The following is a 20515-nucleotide window of genomic DNA, read 5'->3' on the forward strand; positions in this document are numbered from 1 at the left end:
GTGTTAGGACAGCTGTGAGTTTAATACTGAACTGCAACCACTTCAAACGCAATGTGTGTTACAGTGGTGGCAGAAAAGAACACAAACAAATGGAACAAAATAAGTAGATTTTGTATCTCATTTCATGTTTCATCTTCTGAAGTGAAGTTTATTGTACTATAATTTAGGAAATAAAAGATCATCACATGCCCTACAGCTGTGGCTCCCAACATGGGGCTCAGAATTGCTCCAAGCGTTTGCAAAGTAAATCATGACATGATTAACAGGATAGGAAAGAAGAAAATACATGTATATATATATTTTTTTTGTTATATATATTGTGCTTTAATTATATAACCCACAGACCCAACCCACTTTGTTCACATTCTGTCATTCACTTTGTCATACAGAGTGGTAATAGGAAGGTTTGCCTGTTTCGCTGTTGAATACAAGAATATTACTATGCAAAGTACTTGTGTTTACATTCTTTCATTCCCTGTGAATGAAAGTGACATTCATGAATAGCAGAGGGTTTGTAGTAGAAATTAAGAAGTGAGTGTTACTACAAAAGATGAAATATAGAAGATAATTGAGCCTTTCTCTAGTATCTCCGTAGCTGCTGTAGCCCTGCTGTGAAGCTACATTTTTGATGGGGTGCATGTCAGCTTCAGTATAGCTCCAAAATCCGACTTAAAGCTTGGATATTTTTATGTGGTGTGAAAAAACATCCTTACCTCTGACTACCACATCAGTGGCAATAGACACACTGTCCACCTTGGTCTGAACAGCACACGTATATTTCCCAGCATGCCTCAGTTGAATGTTCCGGATCATGATATCACCAGCCGAGCGCTGTCAGTGTTTAAGTTTGGGAAAAAAAACACACAACAAAGAAAGTGAAAAAAACTGTAAAAATGGCTGAATTTTGAAGCTGCAGAACGAACTTAAAGTACTGCAAAAACAAGTGCAATGCCAAAGTGGTTTATTTTGGCATTAAGTTTATAACATTATGGAAGAGAAAGGTACGGCAAAAGTCCAGGGACACACTAAATGACTGAGTGAAAGTTTTTGTGATCATTGAGTGAAGATGGTTCTTTGTGAGGAATTAAAAAGCTTCTTTCAGCTCTATCCCTTTTATTCACTCTGATTCCATTTACTCTACAGATGACCATTCAATGCCAAATGCATTATTAGCTTTGAACTTTAAAGTTAGAGCTAATGTTAGGTTGATGTCTTATCTATGAAAATAAGGGACTGTGAAACAGGATGAGACTCGATAATTACTTTGATGTATAATCAGGGACATTTTATAGAGATAAAAATTCAGTTGCTGCAAGTCATTCACTCTTTGAAACTCCCTGCCATCATTAAAATAATATAACTGGGGATGTGTCACAGATCTCTCACTTTGGCAAATTTTATATACAACAAGAAAAAAAGAGCCTCCAAGCTTGCTTATTACATCAAGTGAGACTGAAAGAAGTCCTACAAAATACAGTAATCATACATGTCATGTGGCTTTTAGACATAAAATAAAAAGTAAATGACATTCTCTGTCCACTGCACATCACATCTGTATCCACGAGGCAGTTGCTTTATGTAATGGCTGACTTGACATGATTTATGGGGAATTGGGTTACATGCAAAAAACTGAGCAAAATACAAAACAATAATTACAAAGATTTAGAGTAATATTCTGTTTTTTTAACATTTTCAACCCAATACTAAAAATGATGACTGTGTTTTACACTGCTAATGCATCCTTCAGTCAGCCGTTTCATCTCCCTTTTATCTTACTTTAAGTAATATAAGTGGAATCTTATTTCCGTTGAAAAGTATATTTTATTTTGTATGTCTGAAATGTCTTTCAATTTCAGATAAACATTTTTTTTTTCAGATTGACACCATGCATCCCATCATTTTATCAATCACAGCCGTTACAGTAGTGTAACTACAGCTCAAGCAGTAACAATTAGCCCGACAAAATGAAGACATAGCACGTCTCTATTTGGAGCTGCAAAATGTTATAAACCCAACAAGAAAGAGGGTTGTAGTTAACAGTGAGGTTGGTGTAAATATTGCTGGAGGCATATGTTTTTGGTAACGCTTGTAGGATACAGTGTGTTTTCTACAAGCAAACTAAAATGATGCTGCTGCTGCAGGGGTTTTAACCATTACTACCCTGTGTCATCATTTCAGTAGTACATTTTAAAATAACATTAGGCCATAAAATATTTATTATATATATATATATATATATATTTTTTTTTTTTTTTTTTTCAATTTCTGAGCTGTAATACAGTGCTATATATATATTTTTTTTTTTTTTTCAATTTCTGAGCTGTAATACAGTGCTAAAGGAGCTTGTCGCATGATATTTACTCAAGGTATGATATTAAAATCCTAAGGTATTACCACCCTCACTTACTTACAACTGATGTTTTTCAGCGTACCTGTGTGTTGGATCAAGAAGACATATTTCATCTCTTTTTGTAACAGATATCTAAGCATTTAGAAAATATTACTGAGGGTGTAAAAACTAAAATCAAACACTGGGATTCACACATTTAGGGAGGCAGTAGATCTTACAGTAGATTCACTAATGATGTCTTCACCGTATGTATAAGCCAATGACTTACTACTATTTAATGTTACAAACTTTATTCTCCTTCTCTCTTGAGTTCAGACTCTGTGACATGTCATAGTCTGCTCCAAGGGGGAAAAAATCAGCTAACTGTGTCTTTCCATATAGATCAGGAAAATTGAAGTAATGTAACCATTCACCATCAATATGCCAATAGTTTCTGCACCACAACATGTCGGCAGGGGTTCTGTGTGGAGGAGTCAAGTGTTTAAATGAACCACAGGGCTACACGCAATTATAAAGCTCTTGTTATTGTAATGATCACGCCGAATGCTAAAAACAATATGAGGAGATAAAGAAGCCAAGACCTCATAATTACTTTTCCTAATTAAAAGAGAAAAATATTTGGTGTTAGATGATCAAATGTAACGCATGACTGAGCATTGCATAATGAATTCCTTTGTCGCTGCTTTTGTCAATGGAGGAGGTGTTATTAACAAGCAGAACAGGCAAAGACAGAGGCATCTTGTTAAGAAAAAAAAACAATCACATGTATGATTAATCGTGATCAAACATTCAATACCTGAAAAGACGAGGACGTAAATGTGTTGATGATCATTGTAATGAAATTCAACATGCTACTTTCCTTACGAGGCACTGTAAACTGTGTAAAATTACATCTATGATAAAAAAGTGAGAAGGTAGAGAAAGAGGTTCGGAGTATTACAAAGACTACAACTATTCACAAAGTCTTTGCTTTAAGCTTTGTCTTCAGATGCTAGAAGCTTTTTTTAAGTGGTAAAGTCAAAAGTACAGAGTCACCATGTTCAAATGGAAACAGACATCAAAAAGATACAGAAGTACTTGTTCTTCTATGTCAGAAAATGTTACTTGCCCAACACGAGAATCTGGTGTTTCAAATATATTCTGTAGTTCTGCCATAATGAAGAGTCCAACGGTTATTTAAACAACTCAAGCCGGTAATGATCTTAAGGGGATGTTCGTGGGCCACAGCATAATAATTCCTTCAAGGCTTGCCCTGAAGACAAAGAGACACAGAAGATCTAAAGACATTGTTGCACTTACCCCACCAACTTTTTCAAAATACGCCCAGTGGCTTCCAAAGTGGATGAGCTGCTCGTTGAAGAACCAGGTGAACTTGAGGTCCAGCGTGGGGTCATGAGATACCTGGCAGGGCAGCACAATGCTCTCACCCACGGTCACGTCCAGATGACCCGCTGGACTGGTGATCACAGTTGGCTCTGTAAACAAAGACCACTATATTAACAGAGTGGCGTTCCTCTTTCAGAGCAGATATCTGTTTTCCAGACTGTCCACACTGTCAAGACTGTCTGCAGTATAAATAGAAATACACTTCTGTCAGCTAGCTTATTTTTATTTGTTCCCTGAACATTGAGAAATAATTGCAAAACCATGCAGATACAAATCCCATCCCAGATGTTAACCAAACAAGATAAATTACTTTTGTCTGCCAGTAAGGTTATACAGCATCTCTTCCTTTGAGTTTCATTAATCAGAGTATGGTCTTACATATCACTAAACAACGACAAAGATGAGGTAAAATAAACAAACCAAAAGAAAAACTCAACCATTACGGCAGGTCAGATCCAAGCCTATAATTTGGCTCTGTTTGTGCCGAGACAAAAAGCCATCCTATTTCATCCTCAGCGTGGCGCGCATCAACATAATCTTTGGTCCGTCTCGGCTGGGTGTCTCATTCAACAGCAGTGCGGTGCAGACAATATAGCACAGGTTGAGAAGCCCATACACCAGTCCACTGTGAATTATGCATGCATGTCATAAGCATCTAATGGACAGGCAAGCCAATGCAGCATGTCAGGGGGAGTAAAGGTCTATATTCGGCTCTGTCAAAACAAGCCAGCTTGTTTATCTTGCACCCCCTAAGGAGAACCGACTGGTCATGGCAGTGCATTCCAGGTGAGTCTTAGGAAAGTTTGCCACCAGATGCACAATGAGAGGGGTAAAACTTTCTGCTTCCGATTGCAAAGCTGTCACGCTCATTTCCTGTTATGACTGGAAGGAAAATCACAAATTGGCTCCCTCGTTTTCCCTACAGTGTGCTGCGTGCATGGCAGCTCTTATTCTGTAAACCTATGGAACGACAGCATATCTCAAACAACCATAAGTGATGTTTTTTTAATGTATAGATATATGCTGGATTTTAATGTTTCCATTTGAATTACCATAGGAATTGCTGGGAAGTGTTGTTGTCACTGAATATATATGAGGAAGTGAAACTTAAATAGTACATCGGAGGTTGATTTAAGTCAAAATAACACGTCTGGGATAAAGTGGTCGCTGACTTAAACCTGGAATGTAAGGAATAATTTGGAAGCAAAATGTAATTAACTGCAATTAACTAGACACAAGGATGAAAAACAAACTGTGTTCAGAAACCTGAAGACCAGTACCTTCCTGGTTCATTACTTACATTATTTAAAAACTAAACACGTACTCCCTCAAAAATATTTTTTTCTAATTATTAAAGTTAATTATATTATTATTATTCAGCTTTATTTGTTCAATCGATCATTTACTTAGTCTTTACCAAGCAAAGACATTAACACATTTACTATTTCCTATTTATGAAAATGTAGGTTTTTCTTCTTAAATATATTTGGGTTTTGTACTGTTGTTTGTACAAAATAATCAATTTGAACATAAATTCAGAGAAATTGTGATGACATTTTATAAACTAAACAATTAATTGATTAATTGTGAAAATATACTTTCAAGTAATCAATAATGGAAATTATCATTAGTTGTATCCCTATCAACAGTAAAAGTATTATTATTCACTGTCAGTAGCGTATACACTTTTGATACACTGACCTGTAGCTGGTAACATAATGGTAGCAAGATTAAACTCACAATAATATTTTAGATTATTTTTTGTACTGTGCTTATGCATGAATTTCTACTTAAGATACAGTACTTGAATAAATGTATAATTTACACTCCATCTCTTACCAATATTATAAATACACACACTTGCATATATACAGTACACTGTGTAACAGCTCCATTCGTACATGTAAAGAAGCTGTGGGGGAAAAAAGAAAGCAAAATCGTCCTTCTGTGCAATTCAATTTGCAATTCAAAAAACTTGTGAAGAGGAATCACCAAAAGGCATTTTAATAGAGCACTGTTGTTGACTCTGCTCTTTAGAAAGACCTAGAAAATTCATTGCTCTGCAGAAGTGTGTGATTTAAATGGATTGAAATCTTAAACAAACCAAGCATGGCTATGAGCCACCGTGCAAAAAAAGTATGAATTAAACATTGAGGTGCATGAATGCAATGAGCCTCATGTCTCGCTTCCTCCAGCCACTGCCAATCAACTAATTGGACGGTATATCTGCCAGGTAAAAAGAGGGTCTGCTTCGCTGTTTGTTCATCCAATGTGCAGTGAGGGTCAGTGTTGGTTAATTTTAGATGCAGCACTGGTCGGTTGAGTCTCGCAGCTCTTGGGGAGACTGCCAGATCATTTGTTTTATGCTCCTCCAAAATACTGACAACCATAAATGATGTTATAGCTTATTAAAAGGGTTGTATAACAAAACAGTTATGAAATCAGTGGTCTGATGTTCAAATAGATTATATACTGTTTTATACTGCTTTAACAAATATATACCAATGTCATTCCTAACATGTAAAAAACAAACAGCAAACGTTTTAATTCAATATTACATGTTTGTTGTTGATACAATTGTAGTGTTTTACTGTAATTATATTATTTACTGTATGCATCGTGTGAGGGCAGTTGTTGCCAAGGAAACAGCTAATGGGGATGTTATAAACAGTAAACAAGCAATATCCAGCTTCTACTTACGGTAAACTAACCAGGGCTGATGTTTACCTTACCTTTAACCAAAAGGCTGCCAGCACTGCTCGCTACTCCAAACTGGTTTCTGGCTACACACGTGTAGAGTCCAGCATCAATTTTAGTAACGTTGGATATCCGTAGGCTTCCATTATCCAACACAGTAACTCTGTTGGTAGAAAAAAAGTATACATTATTACCATATTAGGCCAGCTGCATCATTACTGAGTTAATGAAGTTAAAATGAAATCCAGCTCTATTCGTGGAAGCTTGTGTGGCTGTCATTTTATATATACATTCAAAGTGCACAAAGATTTATTCTAAATAAGCAAGTCCAGTGTCCTAAAGCAGTTCAAATTTAGCCCCGAGTTTATCTCAGCGAATTTTAATTGGCGCCCTGCGCTTTAGCGTGACATAAGGAGAAGCTCAGTGTGAAGAGTTACAGTTTGATTTCTCAGCACTGAGTTGATAAGAGCAGACCAAGATCACTTTATGGGAGGAAAATCTCATTTTGAGTTCAAGGGGATATCAAGGGGGATTTTAAATGATTGAATGTTAGTGATCTACTCATACTGTATAAGTGTATCATAAGTGTTAGAAATATAGCTTCAGCAGACATAAATACACTACAATTAAAAAAAGGAACATGATTTTCCATACAGATTGTATTTGTCACATATGCTGTACTACGTGCATCTAAGATATTCATTTTAATACAGTTAATCCAGCATCCAGTGCTACACAATGGTTAATGCACCTCACCCTAAATACAACATTAAGAACAGAGGCAAATGCAGAATAATGCTAAAAAAACAACAACATTTAACAGAGTTGCAGCCCCAAATAAGTGAACCAAACCCCGAGTTTTAAAGCAGCACTGAAATCATTTAGTCTGGTAGTTCAGGCCCCCCTGGTGGGGCACAGAGCCCCTGCAGGGGGAAAAAATAGTGAGTGGAACTTAGTTGAATGAATACAATTTAAGTAGGGAAAAAACAAACAAGAATTTGTTGATGCAATCACGCTGACCTTTATTTCATTAAAATTCAGCTTTAATCCCTTTTTAGAAGTAGCTTCCTCTATCATTGTTAATGATAAAACATTAGGTGGTGAGAAGTGAAGGGGGGGGCACACCACAGAACGTTATGAGAATTATTGATTTAGTCCAAAGTATTGTTAGGTCCAGACAGACAAAGAAATGCAAGAGTTCTGCAGCTGTTCAATTCTAATCTGGAAAAATATATTTAATTAGTCTTTAATAAACAAAGTAAACAATAAAAGTACAAACAGCAACGTGTACTGCTACTAAAATCCAACCCAAGTTCTTGAATTTAATCCAATGGAGTCTTGTATATGTCAGTGAAGTCTCACCAGCAGAGAAACCAATCCAACCTGTGTGGTGTGTGGTAATAAAAGGAAGTTGGAACCTCGATGACAGATTGCACCAACGAGTCCAAATAACAAAGATTCTTATTTCATCTGTGGCCATCATCAGTCAAGCCTGACAGATTTCCTCTGACAGTGAGTATATTGCTGTTGCTACACCAGTCAACAAGGTGTTTGAGTATGAAAAATAAGTCAGCAACAAGGCGTTGCTTGTTATCTCACTTCATCTGTTTTATCTCACAGCAACAATTAAATTCATCCATGGGCTTAGTTTTTCTCATTTCACCCATTATGCTCATATTCAACTTAAACAATCACAGCCTTATCCTTTGTGCTTTTAACTATAAACCATAAATCCAAAATCATAAAGAACTTTTTTCTGTTATGTGAAGTGCTGGCAGAGGAGACAAATTTCCAAGCTGAAAACTGGACTTTAAAAATGCCGATGCTCCCCTCCAGGAGGGCTGAAAAGAATTGTAGTGGGGTGAGTCCTTAAAAAGATGCCAGTGTCAACAAGGCCTTGAATTCAGTGTGTACAGAACACATGTGCACAAAGAACTTGCACAGAAATATGCATAATGGCATTCATCTTCCCAGTTTTTAGTGCATTTTGAGCAGAGTCAAGGATACAGAATAAAAGATGAGAAAGATTTATGCGGTAAACTAATTTAGTGAGAGCGACACACGCCTGGGACAAGCCAACACTTTATAGAATCGAAATGAATGACAGGGTCACAGGTGATTGAGGCACATAATACCAAAATAAAAGGTTTTATTAATTCTATTTATCTGTGATGCGAAAAAAGCATTCCATCGCTTTAGTGAAAAACTGGCCACATGCTGCACAGAATGCTCTGAGTGAAAAGGATTTATTCATGTGTTCAGTTTGCAGATAATGCAATTTATTTCAACCCTTATTTCATCAAAACATTATCAGATATCACTTATATTAGCTTGTTTTAATGCATCACTAAATTATTTATTTTTAATACCTACTGTTCATGTTGGATCTCTTTGTCTTTCCTGTTATCAAAGCATTTCAGCTGGTTTAGAAAACCATTTCCCTTGTTCTCTCTGCTTTGATCTCTGTAATTACTGGAGGTAATCTATCACACCCCTTAAAAGACGTGACTGAAGTTCTTGCTTACTTCCTATGTTCTCCTTCTGTTTCACAGTTTCCCAGTGCTTCAAGCATGCTTTGAAGGATACAGTAATCAGTGTTTTTTCCCCCACGTTTTTCAAAGTAAACTGTCTTAAATAAATACGGTAAATATGTTAGTCCTAGTAAGCAATTCATATGCTGTAATTGTGTATAATATAGCTCTATTTTTTCTGTTCACCTGAGTGGGTTGTGATTTACAGAATGTAATCAAAGATGATGGTGTCTTGTTATCTGCTTGCTTGTTAAACTTTTTATTTTGGGGAGTGCAATGGAGAAGTCTGACACCCCTTCCATTGCTCTGTGATGACACATGTGCAAAACTCATTAACAGCTAGAGTATCAGATAAGGATAAACAGAATGTCTGAATGTTTTCAGGTAGAACATTTCAAAACCTGTAAACTTTAAAAGGGATGGAAAACATATAATAACTTAATTTCAGAACTAAAGTAAGTACTTGCAGCAGTGACAACACACTGGAGAAAACAACAAAGTCACTAAAGGGTCATTCGTCCTTACTGATCATCAATGTATATCTGCCCCATATCTCTAGAGAATATAAATAATAACAGGAGCCCATCCTTCAATTGTCACACTGTATGTGAGTAAAGAGAATCTGAGAATCTGCCTTGCTGAGATGTCCTGAAGCAACACAGTGTCTCTACCAGCTCTGATCTCCCCAGAGGGTGCATGCATGACGGTAAATTCTCTACAGGGATCAATAAAATATCACACTGTTAAAACTGAATTCCCTCAAGCTAACAAGACAGCCACTGCTTGTTGAAGTAATAATTAATTTGACCTGGTGTTATCAAAGTTATAGAAAGCCTGATGTGTACAGATTCATATTGAAATGATGTGTTTAACATTTGCATTCTGATCCTACGGCTAACTGGCAAAAGGAGGATATTCATGATAATTGCTGTATGTTGGTATTTCTGTCTTCAAGAGTCATTTGTCTAACTACAACACTAGTAAACACTCAATGCTTATGAGAGAAATGTGTTATTGACATTTTTGATGGATTCAAAGCACAAAATGCTACAGCTTCACCCCTTTTACAAAGTCAAGTAGAAAATCTATAGCTAAATTTGTCAGAAAGTCATGCCAATTTGGTCAAATTCCACCAGTCTTTGATACTGCCTTTTAAATGTGGTTGCAGAACAGTTTCAGGGTTCCCACTCTTTTCAGAAATCACTTTCCAGGATCTTTCCAGGCGATTTCCAGGAGTTTCTTGACAATACAGGACAGCATTTATTCACAGTATATCATTATAATTCATAATTTATTGGTAGGCCTAGACAAACTCCAGTTTTATTCCTCCTTATTTATTGATACAAGGTTCACGGGGAAGTGTCTCAGGTTCATTACAGGTAGGTGGTCAGCGTTTATGGGATACTCTCCTGAAAACATTTATTTTATTTGACAGAAAATGTATCTTATCGCGTATTATCCTATTAAAAAAAGTAGAAAGTTTAAGTTTGTTCCGAGTACAATTAACATCACTGTGTATGTATTTATCAACCAACAATAAATGCAAATTTGATCATTAATAGGCTGTATGCATGTAGATATGATATACATCTACTGGGCTTCTCTGAGAATTCCTTTTTTGGCTCCGGAAAAAATAGACTTGATGCCGAAGAGATCGCTGCAAGTCTGTTCCGCTTTAGGCGTGTAAACAGCTAGACTGATATGGGAGCCGCAATGCAAAGGGAGCCTTTAAAACTCCTGGTAAACCCGCTTTGAAGTGTGATACCACGCAGCTTATAGATCCAACAATCGAGTTTCAAACTAAATACACACCGAGGTTTACGTAACTAATCTGAGTGAGAGGCCAAAATAAAATTAAAGAAATCCAGGACAACATATATTATTTCCAGGATATTGTGGCATTTATAAAACTTCCAGGTGTTTCCATGACTGAAAAACTAGTCTCTAAATGTCCAGGTTTTTCCAGAACAATTTCCTGACCACTTTTGTACCCTTGGAAATGAATTGCCCCATTGATAAATGCCTTGCCCTGCAAATCCTCACTAGAAGCTCCCATCTTATCTTCTAAACTGCACAACAGTTTAATGGGGTTGAGCTGGTGTTTAAAAAATAACAGTTTTAAAAGAAGAACTTGAACAATCCTTTCTGAAAGATCCCTTGAAGGCAGCCTGGACCTCCCAAAATGATCAAAAATGGCTCGTATCGCCTTAAAAGCTAGAAGAATTAAAATACATTAGCCTCTTCTGCGGTGCCCATTCCCCCGTGGAGCCGGAGGTATATTCTCCTAACTGAACTGAGGGCTTCCTTTGTAATGGACTATAACAAAGAGTTATGGATATGAGATGTCACAGGGATAAGACTTGCCATTAAACTGTGTAGTAGCCTATGTCAAGCTTCCTCCTTACCAAAGCTACAAAGGAATAGTGCAAGATAAAGATATAAGGAGCATTAGCTATCTGTAATGCTTTCACTTTGTTCCCTTTTCTCTCAAAGGTTCCCCTGGAGCAATTAAGGTATTGGGGAAATTTGTGAGGTACATAAACTTGAGCAGTATGATATAGTAAACAGGCACTTTACCTTAACCTTATTGGCCAGTGTTAAAGCTACCGTGTGTAATCTAAAAGCCTTCTCCGCCTCTCCATGGTGTAACAAAAAACTAAGAGGCTGTAAATGAAAAACATTATTTTAACCACTAAAGAAGGATGGCATAATTAACTCAGCATATTACTAGCAACTTGCAGTATCTCAAGTACTGTTTATTTCGTTCAATAGCAATGTACATTCTGTATTGGCAACACATCCAGAAAGCTCTCGCTGTTTTAGTAGCAGCATTCTAAATTGATTCGCATTACATTATGAAGCAATATATATCGCTTAGCGTAATAATCTTGAACACAGTGGTTCAATCTAAAGGTAATATTCCTAAAAGCTATTTCCTATATAAGTTTTACAATTGCTGGCAGTGGTCAGCAGTGAAATTCAATTAGGGTAGGCACTTTACTGTTAACCTCATAGTTCGCTGCGTAAGTGTACAGCAACCCTCTTATAAGGCTATCTTGTTATACTTGCCAGGGATATGAGCTGATGTAGGTATCACCACTGCGTGATTTCATTAACTAATCAGATACTGCCTTGTTTTTAGTTGATTTGTTCTCCCCTGCTCCAGATCCTTGAAAACATTATCCTTGGAAGATTAGAAGGAATTATGGGTATTTTAGTTGAGCCAGTGGGATGGATTAGTGTTGTGCCACCGCTGTAATAGCATTGGTAGCAGCCCCATTTTGGATTCGGAGGAAAGTAAATGCTAACGAGCCAGGAGCAGAGGAGTAGGTTCGCAAGAAATGCTGCAATAATGTCACAGCCTAATATCTTGTATGCAGCTCCCCTACCAAGGCTGTAACGTTAAATCTCAAATGGGGAATCTCGCCTTTATGGGCGCGACTGATATTACACATTGCGGTATGGATGCATTTTCCTTTCAACACCTAAGAGGATGATAAATTTGCAAGCTGGGTCCAACATTTTGCATTTGCAACACATAATCTTGGTGGAGATTCTGCTACCCCAACTAAAATAAAACATCTCTCTCCAAGACGTCCTGGCCTGGCATCAGTTTTAACAATCAGATCGTACCTTTTATACCAACATCCTGCATGACTCAGGGAGGTGAGAAATGATTAAACCTGCGGCATCCCTACTGTGGAGAGGATGGATATCCCAGAGGTTGGGTGTGGAAAAGCTGCTGAGCCAGTTGAACAATTAATCCCATATCAAATGAGAAATCTGGACCCCCGCTACATCACCGCATGTGCCGGCAGGTGTGCTTTGCCTCCTGCTGGTGCATTTCAGCACAAAATAAAGATGTTATCAAACAGAAAGTGAAAATGCATTGAGTGATTTGTGTAGAGCATACTGTGTTTCATACAAGCACACCTGAAAGTTACCGTTTCCAACAGCAACAACAAAATAATCACACTTTGTTTAGTACTTTTCCAAACAGAACAGCAATTAAAAGTGTAATAGCACATCAGGGCGTTTTGGTTTATCCCAATTTAATCTAGTTGAATGTTTCAGACTTGTGAGAACTGCAACAGTGCAAATATCATCAAAAGGTGACATTTTAAAAAAACGAAGACGTCTCCCTTGATTGCCTGTTTGTGCTGGTGACTGTGCATTTGAAACAGAGAAAGCATACTGTCCACCTCACTTCTAGCAAAGGCCAGTGATATAAAGGCCATGTTGTTTAAAGCTGCCTTCTCTGCCATATCTGCATATATCCCTGACTGCTGCCATGTGAGAAGACCCAGCATGAATCCTGATCAATCACTGACTGCAGCATTACATCTTCAGGGGGAGAATTGGTTTCCCATGTCTGATTAACATTTGTTTTTCCTTTTTCTTCTCATCTCCTGCACACAGAGGTATTGCATTGATCTGTACTTAACCTGATTTCTAATAAAACAAGGTGTCCAGCCAGTTCCCCAGGTGTCACCACCACTATTGCACAAGAATGTGTGTTGTTCAGTGGCTAGCCATTGATCAGTCCTTTTGGGGATTTCACCTGCTTCTTCCATGTCTCGATGGTAGCCTGGATCATCGCCTGCCTTGTGCTCTAATAACCCTCCAGGCCTTACATGCTGCTAATGAGCTGATGGATCAGCGCATCGATCCAAGTGCCGCAGTCTAAGAACGGCCAATTACCTCAAGTAAACAGTGCAGAAACTAGCTCTGAGCACAGCCAGGAGAGCAAAGTACAATGGAGTTCAGGGAAGAAATGTAGATAGCAGGGGGAAAGTGGTGGAGTGCTGAACGTGTTATGCAATTCAAATTGTATTGTGTCACACTGTGGTTCTGTTCTTTGCAGTTTGTCACCATGAATATCAAGTAGGGGAAAATAAAATAACAAGTCGATGAAATACTATTCTGCAAGCAAAGCATACAAACTAAACAATGGTCCCATACACACTGTGCCTACTGCTCCACACAAAGAAACCTGGTACCTGTGGCTCTCTCTTAAGGCTTCCTTCCCCTTCCTCCAAGAAATCACACCCCGAGGAGACATCCTGGGTTTGCATTCGATCAGAACATCGCCACCCTGTCGTGCCAGAGTTTGGGCCTTCAATAAGTTCTGGGAGAAGTCTGGAGCGATGGCTGATAGGAAGAGTGGAAAGAGAGGGATGTAAGCATTGTGAGGGAGACAGTAGAAGTAGAAAAAAAAACAGGGATGAGGTTTAATTTACTGTCGGAGGACACAGAGGAGCAAAAGGGGTAGAGCTATTGAGGAAATTAGAGTGGAGAAGCATCCTAAAAAAACATGGAGGTCACTTCATCCATTAGGTAGGTCAGCTCTGTCACATCCTTTTCTTTCTACACACATCGTTTGCACACACACAGACAGACTCACATGCACACATAAATGCAGGGCAACAGACACGCTGCATCATTTTTAATAAGACATTTTATTTGGAAATAGGTGGGTTTTCCAATTCCATGAATTTTCCTTTGGAGGACATTATGCATTAAGAATTAAGCTGTGGAGCTCCGAAGCAAAAATGAGAGAATGTAAAACGAGAGGGAGGCTTTGTTGCTGCTCCTTTAGGCCTTAATTACTAAGGCGCCGTCGTCTGGAGCTGTTTTGTATGCGCACCGACTCAGCAGAAAGCTCTTCAAAGTGAACACGCAGCCTGGCGCCACTGACATGGCTGAGCACCTGCCAACGCATGCCGCTGCATACACAACAATACACATGATGTTACACATGTATTCAGATACACTGCACCTCATAATTATTTCACGACCGTAGGTGTGAAATGTGAGCGTTTCCTCTATCAGAAAAACATATACTTGTTATACTTGGGGATTTATATGAGCTCATATCCTAAAGCCAGAGTTGGAGGAGTTATAGTTTCAATTAAATGTGTTTATCCTCATGTATGTTAAATGAATGTAGCAATGTACAAAACTTTAACAGGTCCTCTAGTGGAAATTTCTATCATGTATTGTTTTTGAGTTGTTTTTTACTACAGAACAATATTACAGATGCAGATATCATGATGGTGGCATATAAAAGAATGACATAAAATAACATTTTAACTACAGTACTACTCTCCTCCACACTGTCAAACATAGTAATACTACATTAATACATCAGAGTTTAAATTGTTGTTTGGTTTTATGACCGATGGTTTATGGATTAGTTGATGATTAGTCGATTGACAAAAGATTTACAATTTTCATAATCTGTATAATCTTACATAGAATTAATTCATACAATTATAGAAAATGCCAAACATTTGCTGGCTCATGCAGTAATTGCTGCTTTGTTTTCCAATTTTAGTTATTTTTGCCTTTAATTTGATGGGTATTTTTCACAATACAACAGCTTATAGACAAAATGAAAATAAATAGAATAGAATAATTGTTGGATTAATAGAGAACAAAACTGCATTCTACTGTCAAAATCAGGACTTACTATATAAATACTGTTGCATCATTATACTTTAATAAAGATGTGCAGAATGCAAAGTGCAGCTGTTTTGGCCTTTATTAGTAGATAAACTGTCAGATACATTTTCTAATACAGAACAGGATATCATTGTGAGGAGGTGTACATTTAGTAATTAATGAAGAGTGACCAATATGGTGTCATAATAATTTGTGGTTTAAGTCTAAAGTTGTCTGTGATATACAGACTGATCTGAGCTTCAGACCCACACACCTACAGTACAGTAAAAAAAAAACCTACTCAGAGGCTTTGTGAGTTCTGCCATTTCAACTCTGCCTACATACATGCATTCACTTTGTGTCGAGCTGCCAATCAGAGTTATGTTTCTAAACACAATCATCTAAAGCTGCTGGGTCAGGAAGTGAGGTGGATTTGACAGACTCCTAATACTTTATTTTACTAATTCCATTGTGTCAAACTGCCACAGTAAAGTGCTGTGAGTGCTTATACAAGAATATAAAACAAGGTTTTTTTTTATTTTTTATTACCTGCTTACATAAAATACAGTTTGCAAGGAAATTAGGTTTGGACATAATTTCTAAAATAGTAAGCCACATATGTAGAAGCTCAAAACTTAATTATACACAGCAGTACTTGGGGAAAGACAATCAGGAGTACATTTTATTTACTAACTAAACAATATAACATATAACTAACAAAGCGTTACTCCTGCTGTTCTCACAGTACACACAACTGTTCATCCCCCAGCAAACCAGTCATTTCCACTTTCCCAGCATAATGTGGTCACTTGATTATGAAAGCGAGCTATGGTGTACTTTAGGGCAAACTACTGGCAAAAGAATGAAAGACACGAATGCCTTTTCCTCAATTTACTCAACACGGAGGCAAGAACAGATACATTTAGTGTCTTATGTGCTCCGTTTTAATAGAAGGGGAGAGTTTATCCTTTGGAAGTGATATACAGCCTTTCTTGCTAAATGTTTTTCATACAAGAGAACAGAAGAAAAGCAAAGATTAAAAATACTATTGTTTCTGTAAAATTATCTTGATGATCCAACTGGCAAAATTGCAGACATGTGTAGAAATGTTCTGCCAAATAAGACTGTGGGTGTAGGAGATATGGCCTTAAAAGTGGACCTTCAATTAAAGCGCCCCCACCAGGCTGACTGGTATGGTATTCATTTTGGCAGCTTCTGCACATTAATCATCTTGCCAGATTTAAAAGTCTATCATGTACTATCTAGCAGCGTTTCAAGAGATGGCACGAGAACAACTGCACTGAATATATTCACAGAAATCAGCAAAGTCTTGTGTGTTTGGGCTTACCTATAACTCGGAGCTCAGCGTTGGTGAAGATTCGGCCATGCTTGTTCTCGGCCACACACTGGTACATGCCAATGTCGGCCAGATTCAAGCTACTGATCGTCAGCACTCCATTATTTGCCTGAATCCTGTCCTGCTAAAAACACACACACACACACAGATAAAGGTTTACATCTAATCAGGACCTCCCACGTGCTGGAACTGTTGTATGCTCCTTCAAGTACTTAGGCCCCTGGTTATTCAATATGTAATGAAAGTACTTTTATCAGCATCATGCTGTGTCTCCCTTTTGCCTCATGGCCATGCTAATGCTTAAAGTTGCATTAGGCACTTGCTGGAAGAGGAACAAAAAGCTATGTCATGTACACACGCCAAACACAAAGCATTCACATTAGCATTCTTTTGGAGGCATGTTTCTAGCCACCTAGGTCCAATAATCACCATGCTTTTAGCTCTTTGATCTCCACTGATTAATAAAGATATCTGGGTCTCCGGCTAGTCGCTAACTGTGGCTGTCACTGTTGCTGGGGAGGTAGTGTGCAGTGGGTGATAATCCCCTGTGGTTTTGTCACAACAGTAATCCCTTTCAGATTACATGCAGTCATCGGATCCATTGTTAATATGAAAAATATTGATTAGTGGAGCTAAGAGATAAGTTAAACCAGCCTCTGTTGAGAAAGAAAGATAAATCTTCAGAGCTTCTGTCCCAAACAGCATGCTAACAGGTTACAGTAAGTTGCTTCAGATTCACATGAGCCGCTCTGGCCCTTAAAAAATTGTCTGTGAGATCTCAGTGGATGATCCCTTAGCAAATCTGACATTAATCTCTAAAATAACTGACACCTCTTTATATAGCAATACTATTATATGAAGAGAACAGTATAAGCATACTAGATTCAAGGTTTTCTGATACATATGAGCATTTAATTCCACAAACCAGTTATGTATATAATTCCCTCAAGTCTTACGTCTGTTTAAAGCTCGGAAATTTTACACTCACGTACAATATAATTAACAACTATCCTTGTTATAAGTAATAATTTTGACTACTATTAGGATGACAGTTATGAGCAATTACACTGGTTACGCATAGATTGACTTGTTTGATTGTAAAAAAGTACTCAGCAAAACAGCAATAATTCTGTGATTACTTTTTTATTTTAGGACAATATGTTTCTTTACTCTTTTGACTGTGTGTTTGTGTAGTTTACTTTATTTATAATAGCTTCTAGCATTATTAGTGTTGTTGTTTTCTATAGGTCAACCAAATGGGTTAGATAAAATAATATAAGGTCACTTTAAATAATTTTTTTCTCTTCCAAACATAGTTATAGCATTTTTTTATTTATTTTTACCACAAACTCTGCAGGCGATATGTTGTATTTTCTATTTCAGGACTTTCACTTTATGTAAGAAATCTTTTTTTAAGGAAAGCTTATAAACAGTCCAATTAGTGTTGTAACAGTATCACATATTAGGTGTTAAAACAAGAACACTGGACTAAAACCACTTTGAGGTGGGTAATTAGGGCTATATATGGACATTTTAAGTACCACGATGCCATCTGTGTTCATTCTGATGAATGGCCTGATCTAATTCAAGCTTTAGCCACACTTTTTCTCTCCTCGGGGGGGTTGATAATTGAAACACTGCTAATTTTCTGTGGTCTTAATAGGCCCGCAGTGACTAGATGTAACCCCCCTCTGCTTAACATAGCACTGAGACATTATCAAACGGTGGTTGAAATCAAACCACTGAGGAATTAGTTAGGAATAAGCTGCAGCACATAGGCTATTTAGTGCTTCTCTAAGTGCCTCCAAGTATCATAGAGTGTTAGGTGGCAGAGGAAAAAAGAAATGCTCTGCCTGTGATGCTGTTAGTTTAAAAGTAAATACATGCAATTGTAGAAACACCTACACAGAGTAGAAACAGTGATAACAACACCTGAACAAAGTTCTTCTCTTCCCACTGCTCCTTTTGACCTTTACAAGGTTTGGCACTTCTTTCTGCTTCCTTTTTATAGTTGTGTCAATTTAAGTGTGGCAGCACTCATTGTTCTTGCCCTTGATCTTTCCCATTGAGTGTAGCCGGACCTTTTAATGTCACTGACAAAGTAGTCCAGAGGGTCCTGCCGCCAGTCTGTCTGTCGTCTGGAATCATTACAGCACTGCCACTTGAAAAGACAAGGACTGTCCCTTAACATCAGTCAGTGACACTGCTGAGGATCTTCAAATAGAGCTCTTTCTGAGGCCCAGTGTCACGATGGACACACGGCTGACCTGGCGCAAAAAATGCCGCCAGAGGGGGTCCTGGGTGAGGACGGATGCAGCAGTTTCCAAGTGGAACACAACAAGTCCCTGGGTTTTTGGCTGGGACTGGGTGCTTATATGTGTGTTCAAGGGGAAAAGGATGATAGAGAAAGGGAGAGAGAGAGAGAAAGCCATAGCGACTTTGAATAGATGATAGATGGTCCTTTTTAGGTTACACAGTGCAAGGGCCCAGGGGGGATGAAAGAGATGAAAGAGATCTGTGTAAGTGCATGGGTCGGTGCCACACTACACTATTCTGTACCCACTGCCCTGTTAAAAACCCTCAGAGACTCAGTGGTGGCTCTATCACAATCTCTTTAGCACTGGAGACAAATGGTGGCATTCGTCTGCTTTATGGCTATCATTAATTATGCTTGACTCTTCTCTGATACCAGCACTGTTTCAAGTTGAGCTGTGAAAAGGCAAATCGTGGATGCTTTGTTGTATGCCAATGATGTAATGATCCTACTCCTGATTGCAGTATGTGCACTGAATGTGTGCTACAACAACAGTAACTCCTCAGATGGCAGTTCCCTGACTCTGGAGGTTGAAGGTAGGAAAATCAAAAAACACACACTCATGTATGTAACTAAGAGCTGGTGGTGGAGTGGAAAAATACAAGCGTGAGTGGGTCCTTGTTTCACCGGGGTGACATTTTGAAGTGACAGCCCTCCTCTTCGCCATTTAAATCCCTTGGAGGAGGCCCAAAATGAGGTGGAGAGAGAGGGAAAAGTGGGAGGATAAAAGCATGAAAGAGAGCATAAGAAAGAGAAAGAGAGCATCAGGCATTAGAGATGCTGAGATAAAGTGAGAGAGAGAGCGGAAGAGGAGGACTGATCCATTCTAATGAGGAATAACAAATGGCCCCCTTGGCCTTCCTCTCCTTCTCCCTTTCTTTCTCTACATCGCTGACCTTTGGGTTTGGAAATTGATTTACTGTTGCCGCTGTTGACGGTGGCATTTTGAAAATGGTAGCACACCACCTCATTAATATAACCACATGTACAGAGAATATGTTACCTTGGCCACCCACTAAAGGAATTTCTACAATGTTATTTACAAATCAATACTGGAGATGCAGGTGGAGTGATAAGGGTTTCCTGTAGTTAAGGATGTGAGGCAAATAGAGGAAGCGACCTTTGTTAGCCCTTCAAAATTAACAAATAACATGACAGCCATAAATGACAGAGAGGGGAAACGTTCATGACGATGATGTCTGTTTATACTGATTAAAATTTGACTTGCTGCACATACATGATTTGTAGATAACTACTACTGTGTCATTATGGCAAATCATTTAGAGTGTAAAACTCTGTAATCTTCTTCAATACATGTGCACTGTGATTTAGTTCTCCAATTAAAGTGCCCCAGATTTCAGATATTAATCTCAGCTTTCAATTGAAGTTGGAGAAAACTAAACCCACCTGCCCCCCTTTTGAGACATGTCCAACGT

At 38.1% G+C, this 20515-nt stretch overlaps 1 protein-coding gene across 1 annotated transcript in view; it reads right to left on the reverse strand.

Moving 5' to 3' along the window:
* cntn3a.1 (contactin 3a, tandem duplicate 1) overlaps positions 1-20515 on the reverse strand; it is a 64064-nt gene that overhangs the window by 8689 nt on the left and 34860 nt on the right. Inside the window, exons 9-13 of the mRNA XM_035656787.1 lie at positions 16757-16889; positions 13965-14115; positions 6469-6596; positions 3650-3825; positions 714-831 (exon numbers count right to left, since the gene is read on the reverse strand). Coding sequence (XP_035512680.1) covers positions 714-831; positions 3650-3825; positions 6469-6596; positions 13965-14115; positions 16757-16889 — 706 coding nt within the window. The remainder of the gene's footprint in view (positions 1-713; positions 832-3649; positions 3826-6468; positions 6597-13964; positions 14116-16756; positions 16890-20515) is intronic.

Source organism: Morone saxatilis, unplaced genomic scaffold (genome assembly GCF_004916995.1).
Source record: "Morone saxatilis isolate NCDOM2014 unplaced genomic scaffold, NCSU_SB_2.0 Contig15, whole genome shotgun sequence".
NCBI lineage: Eukaryota > Metazoa > Chordata > Actinopteri > Moronidae > Morone > Morone saxatilis.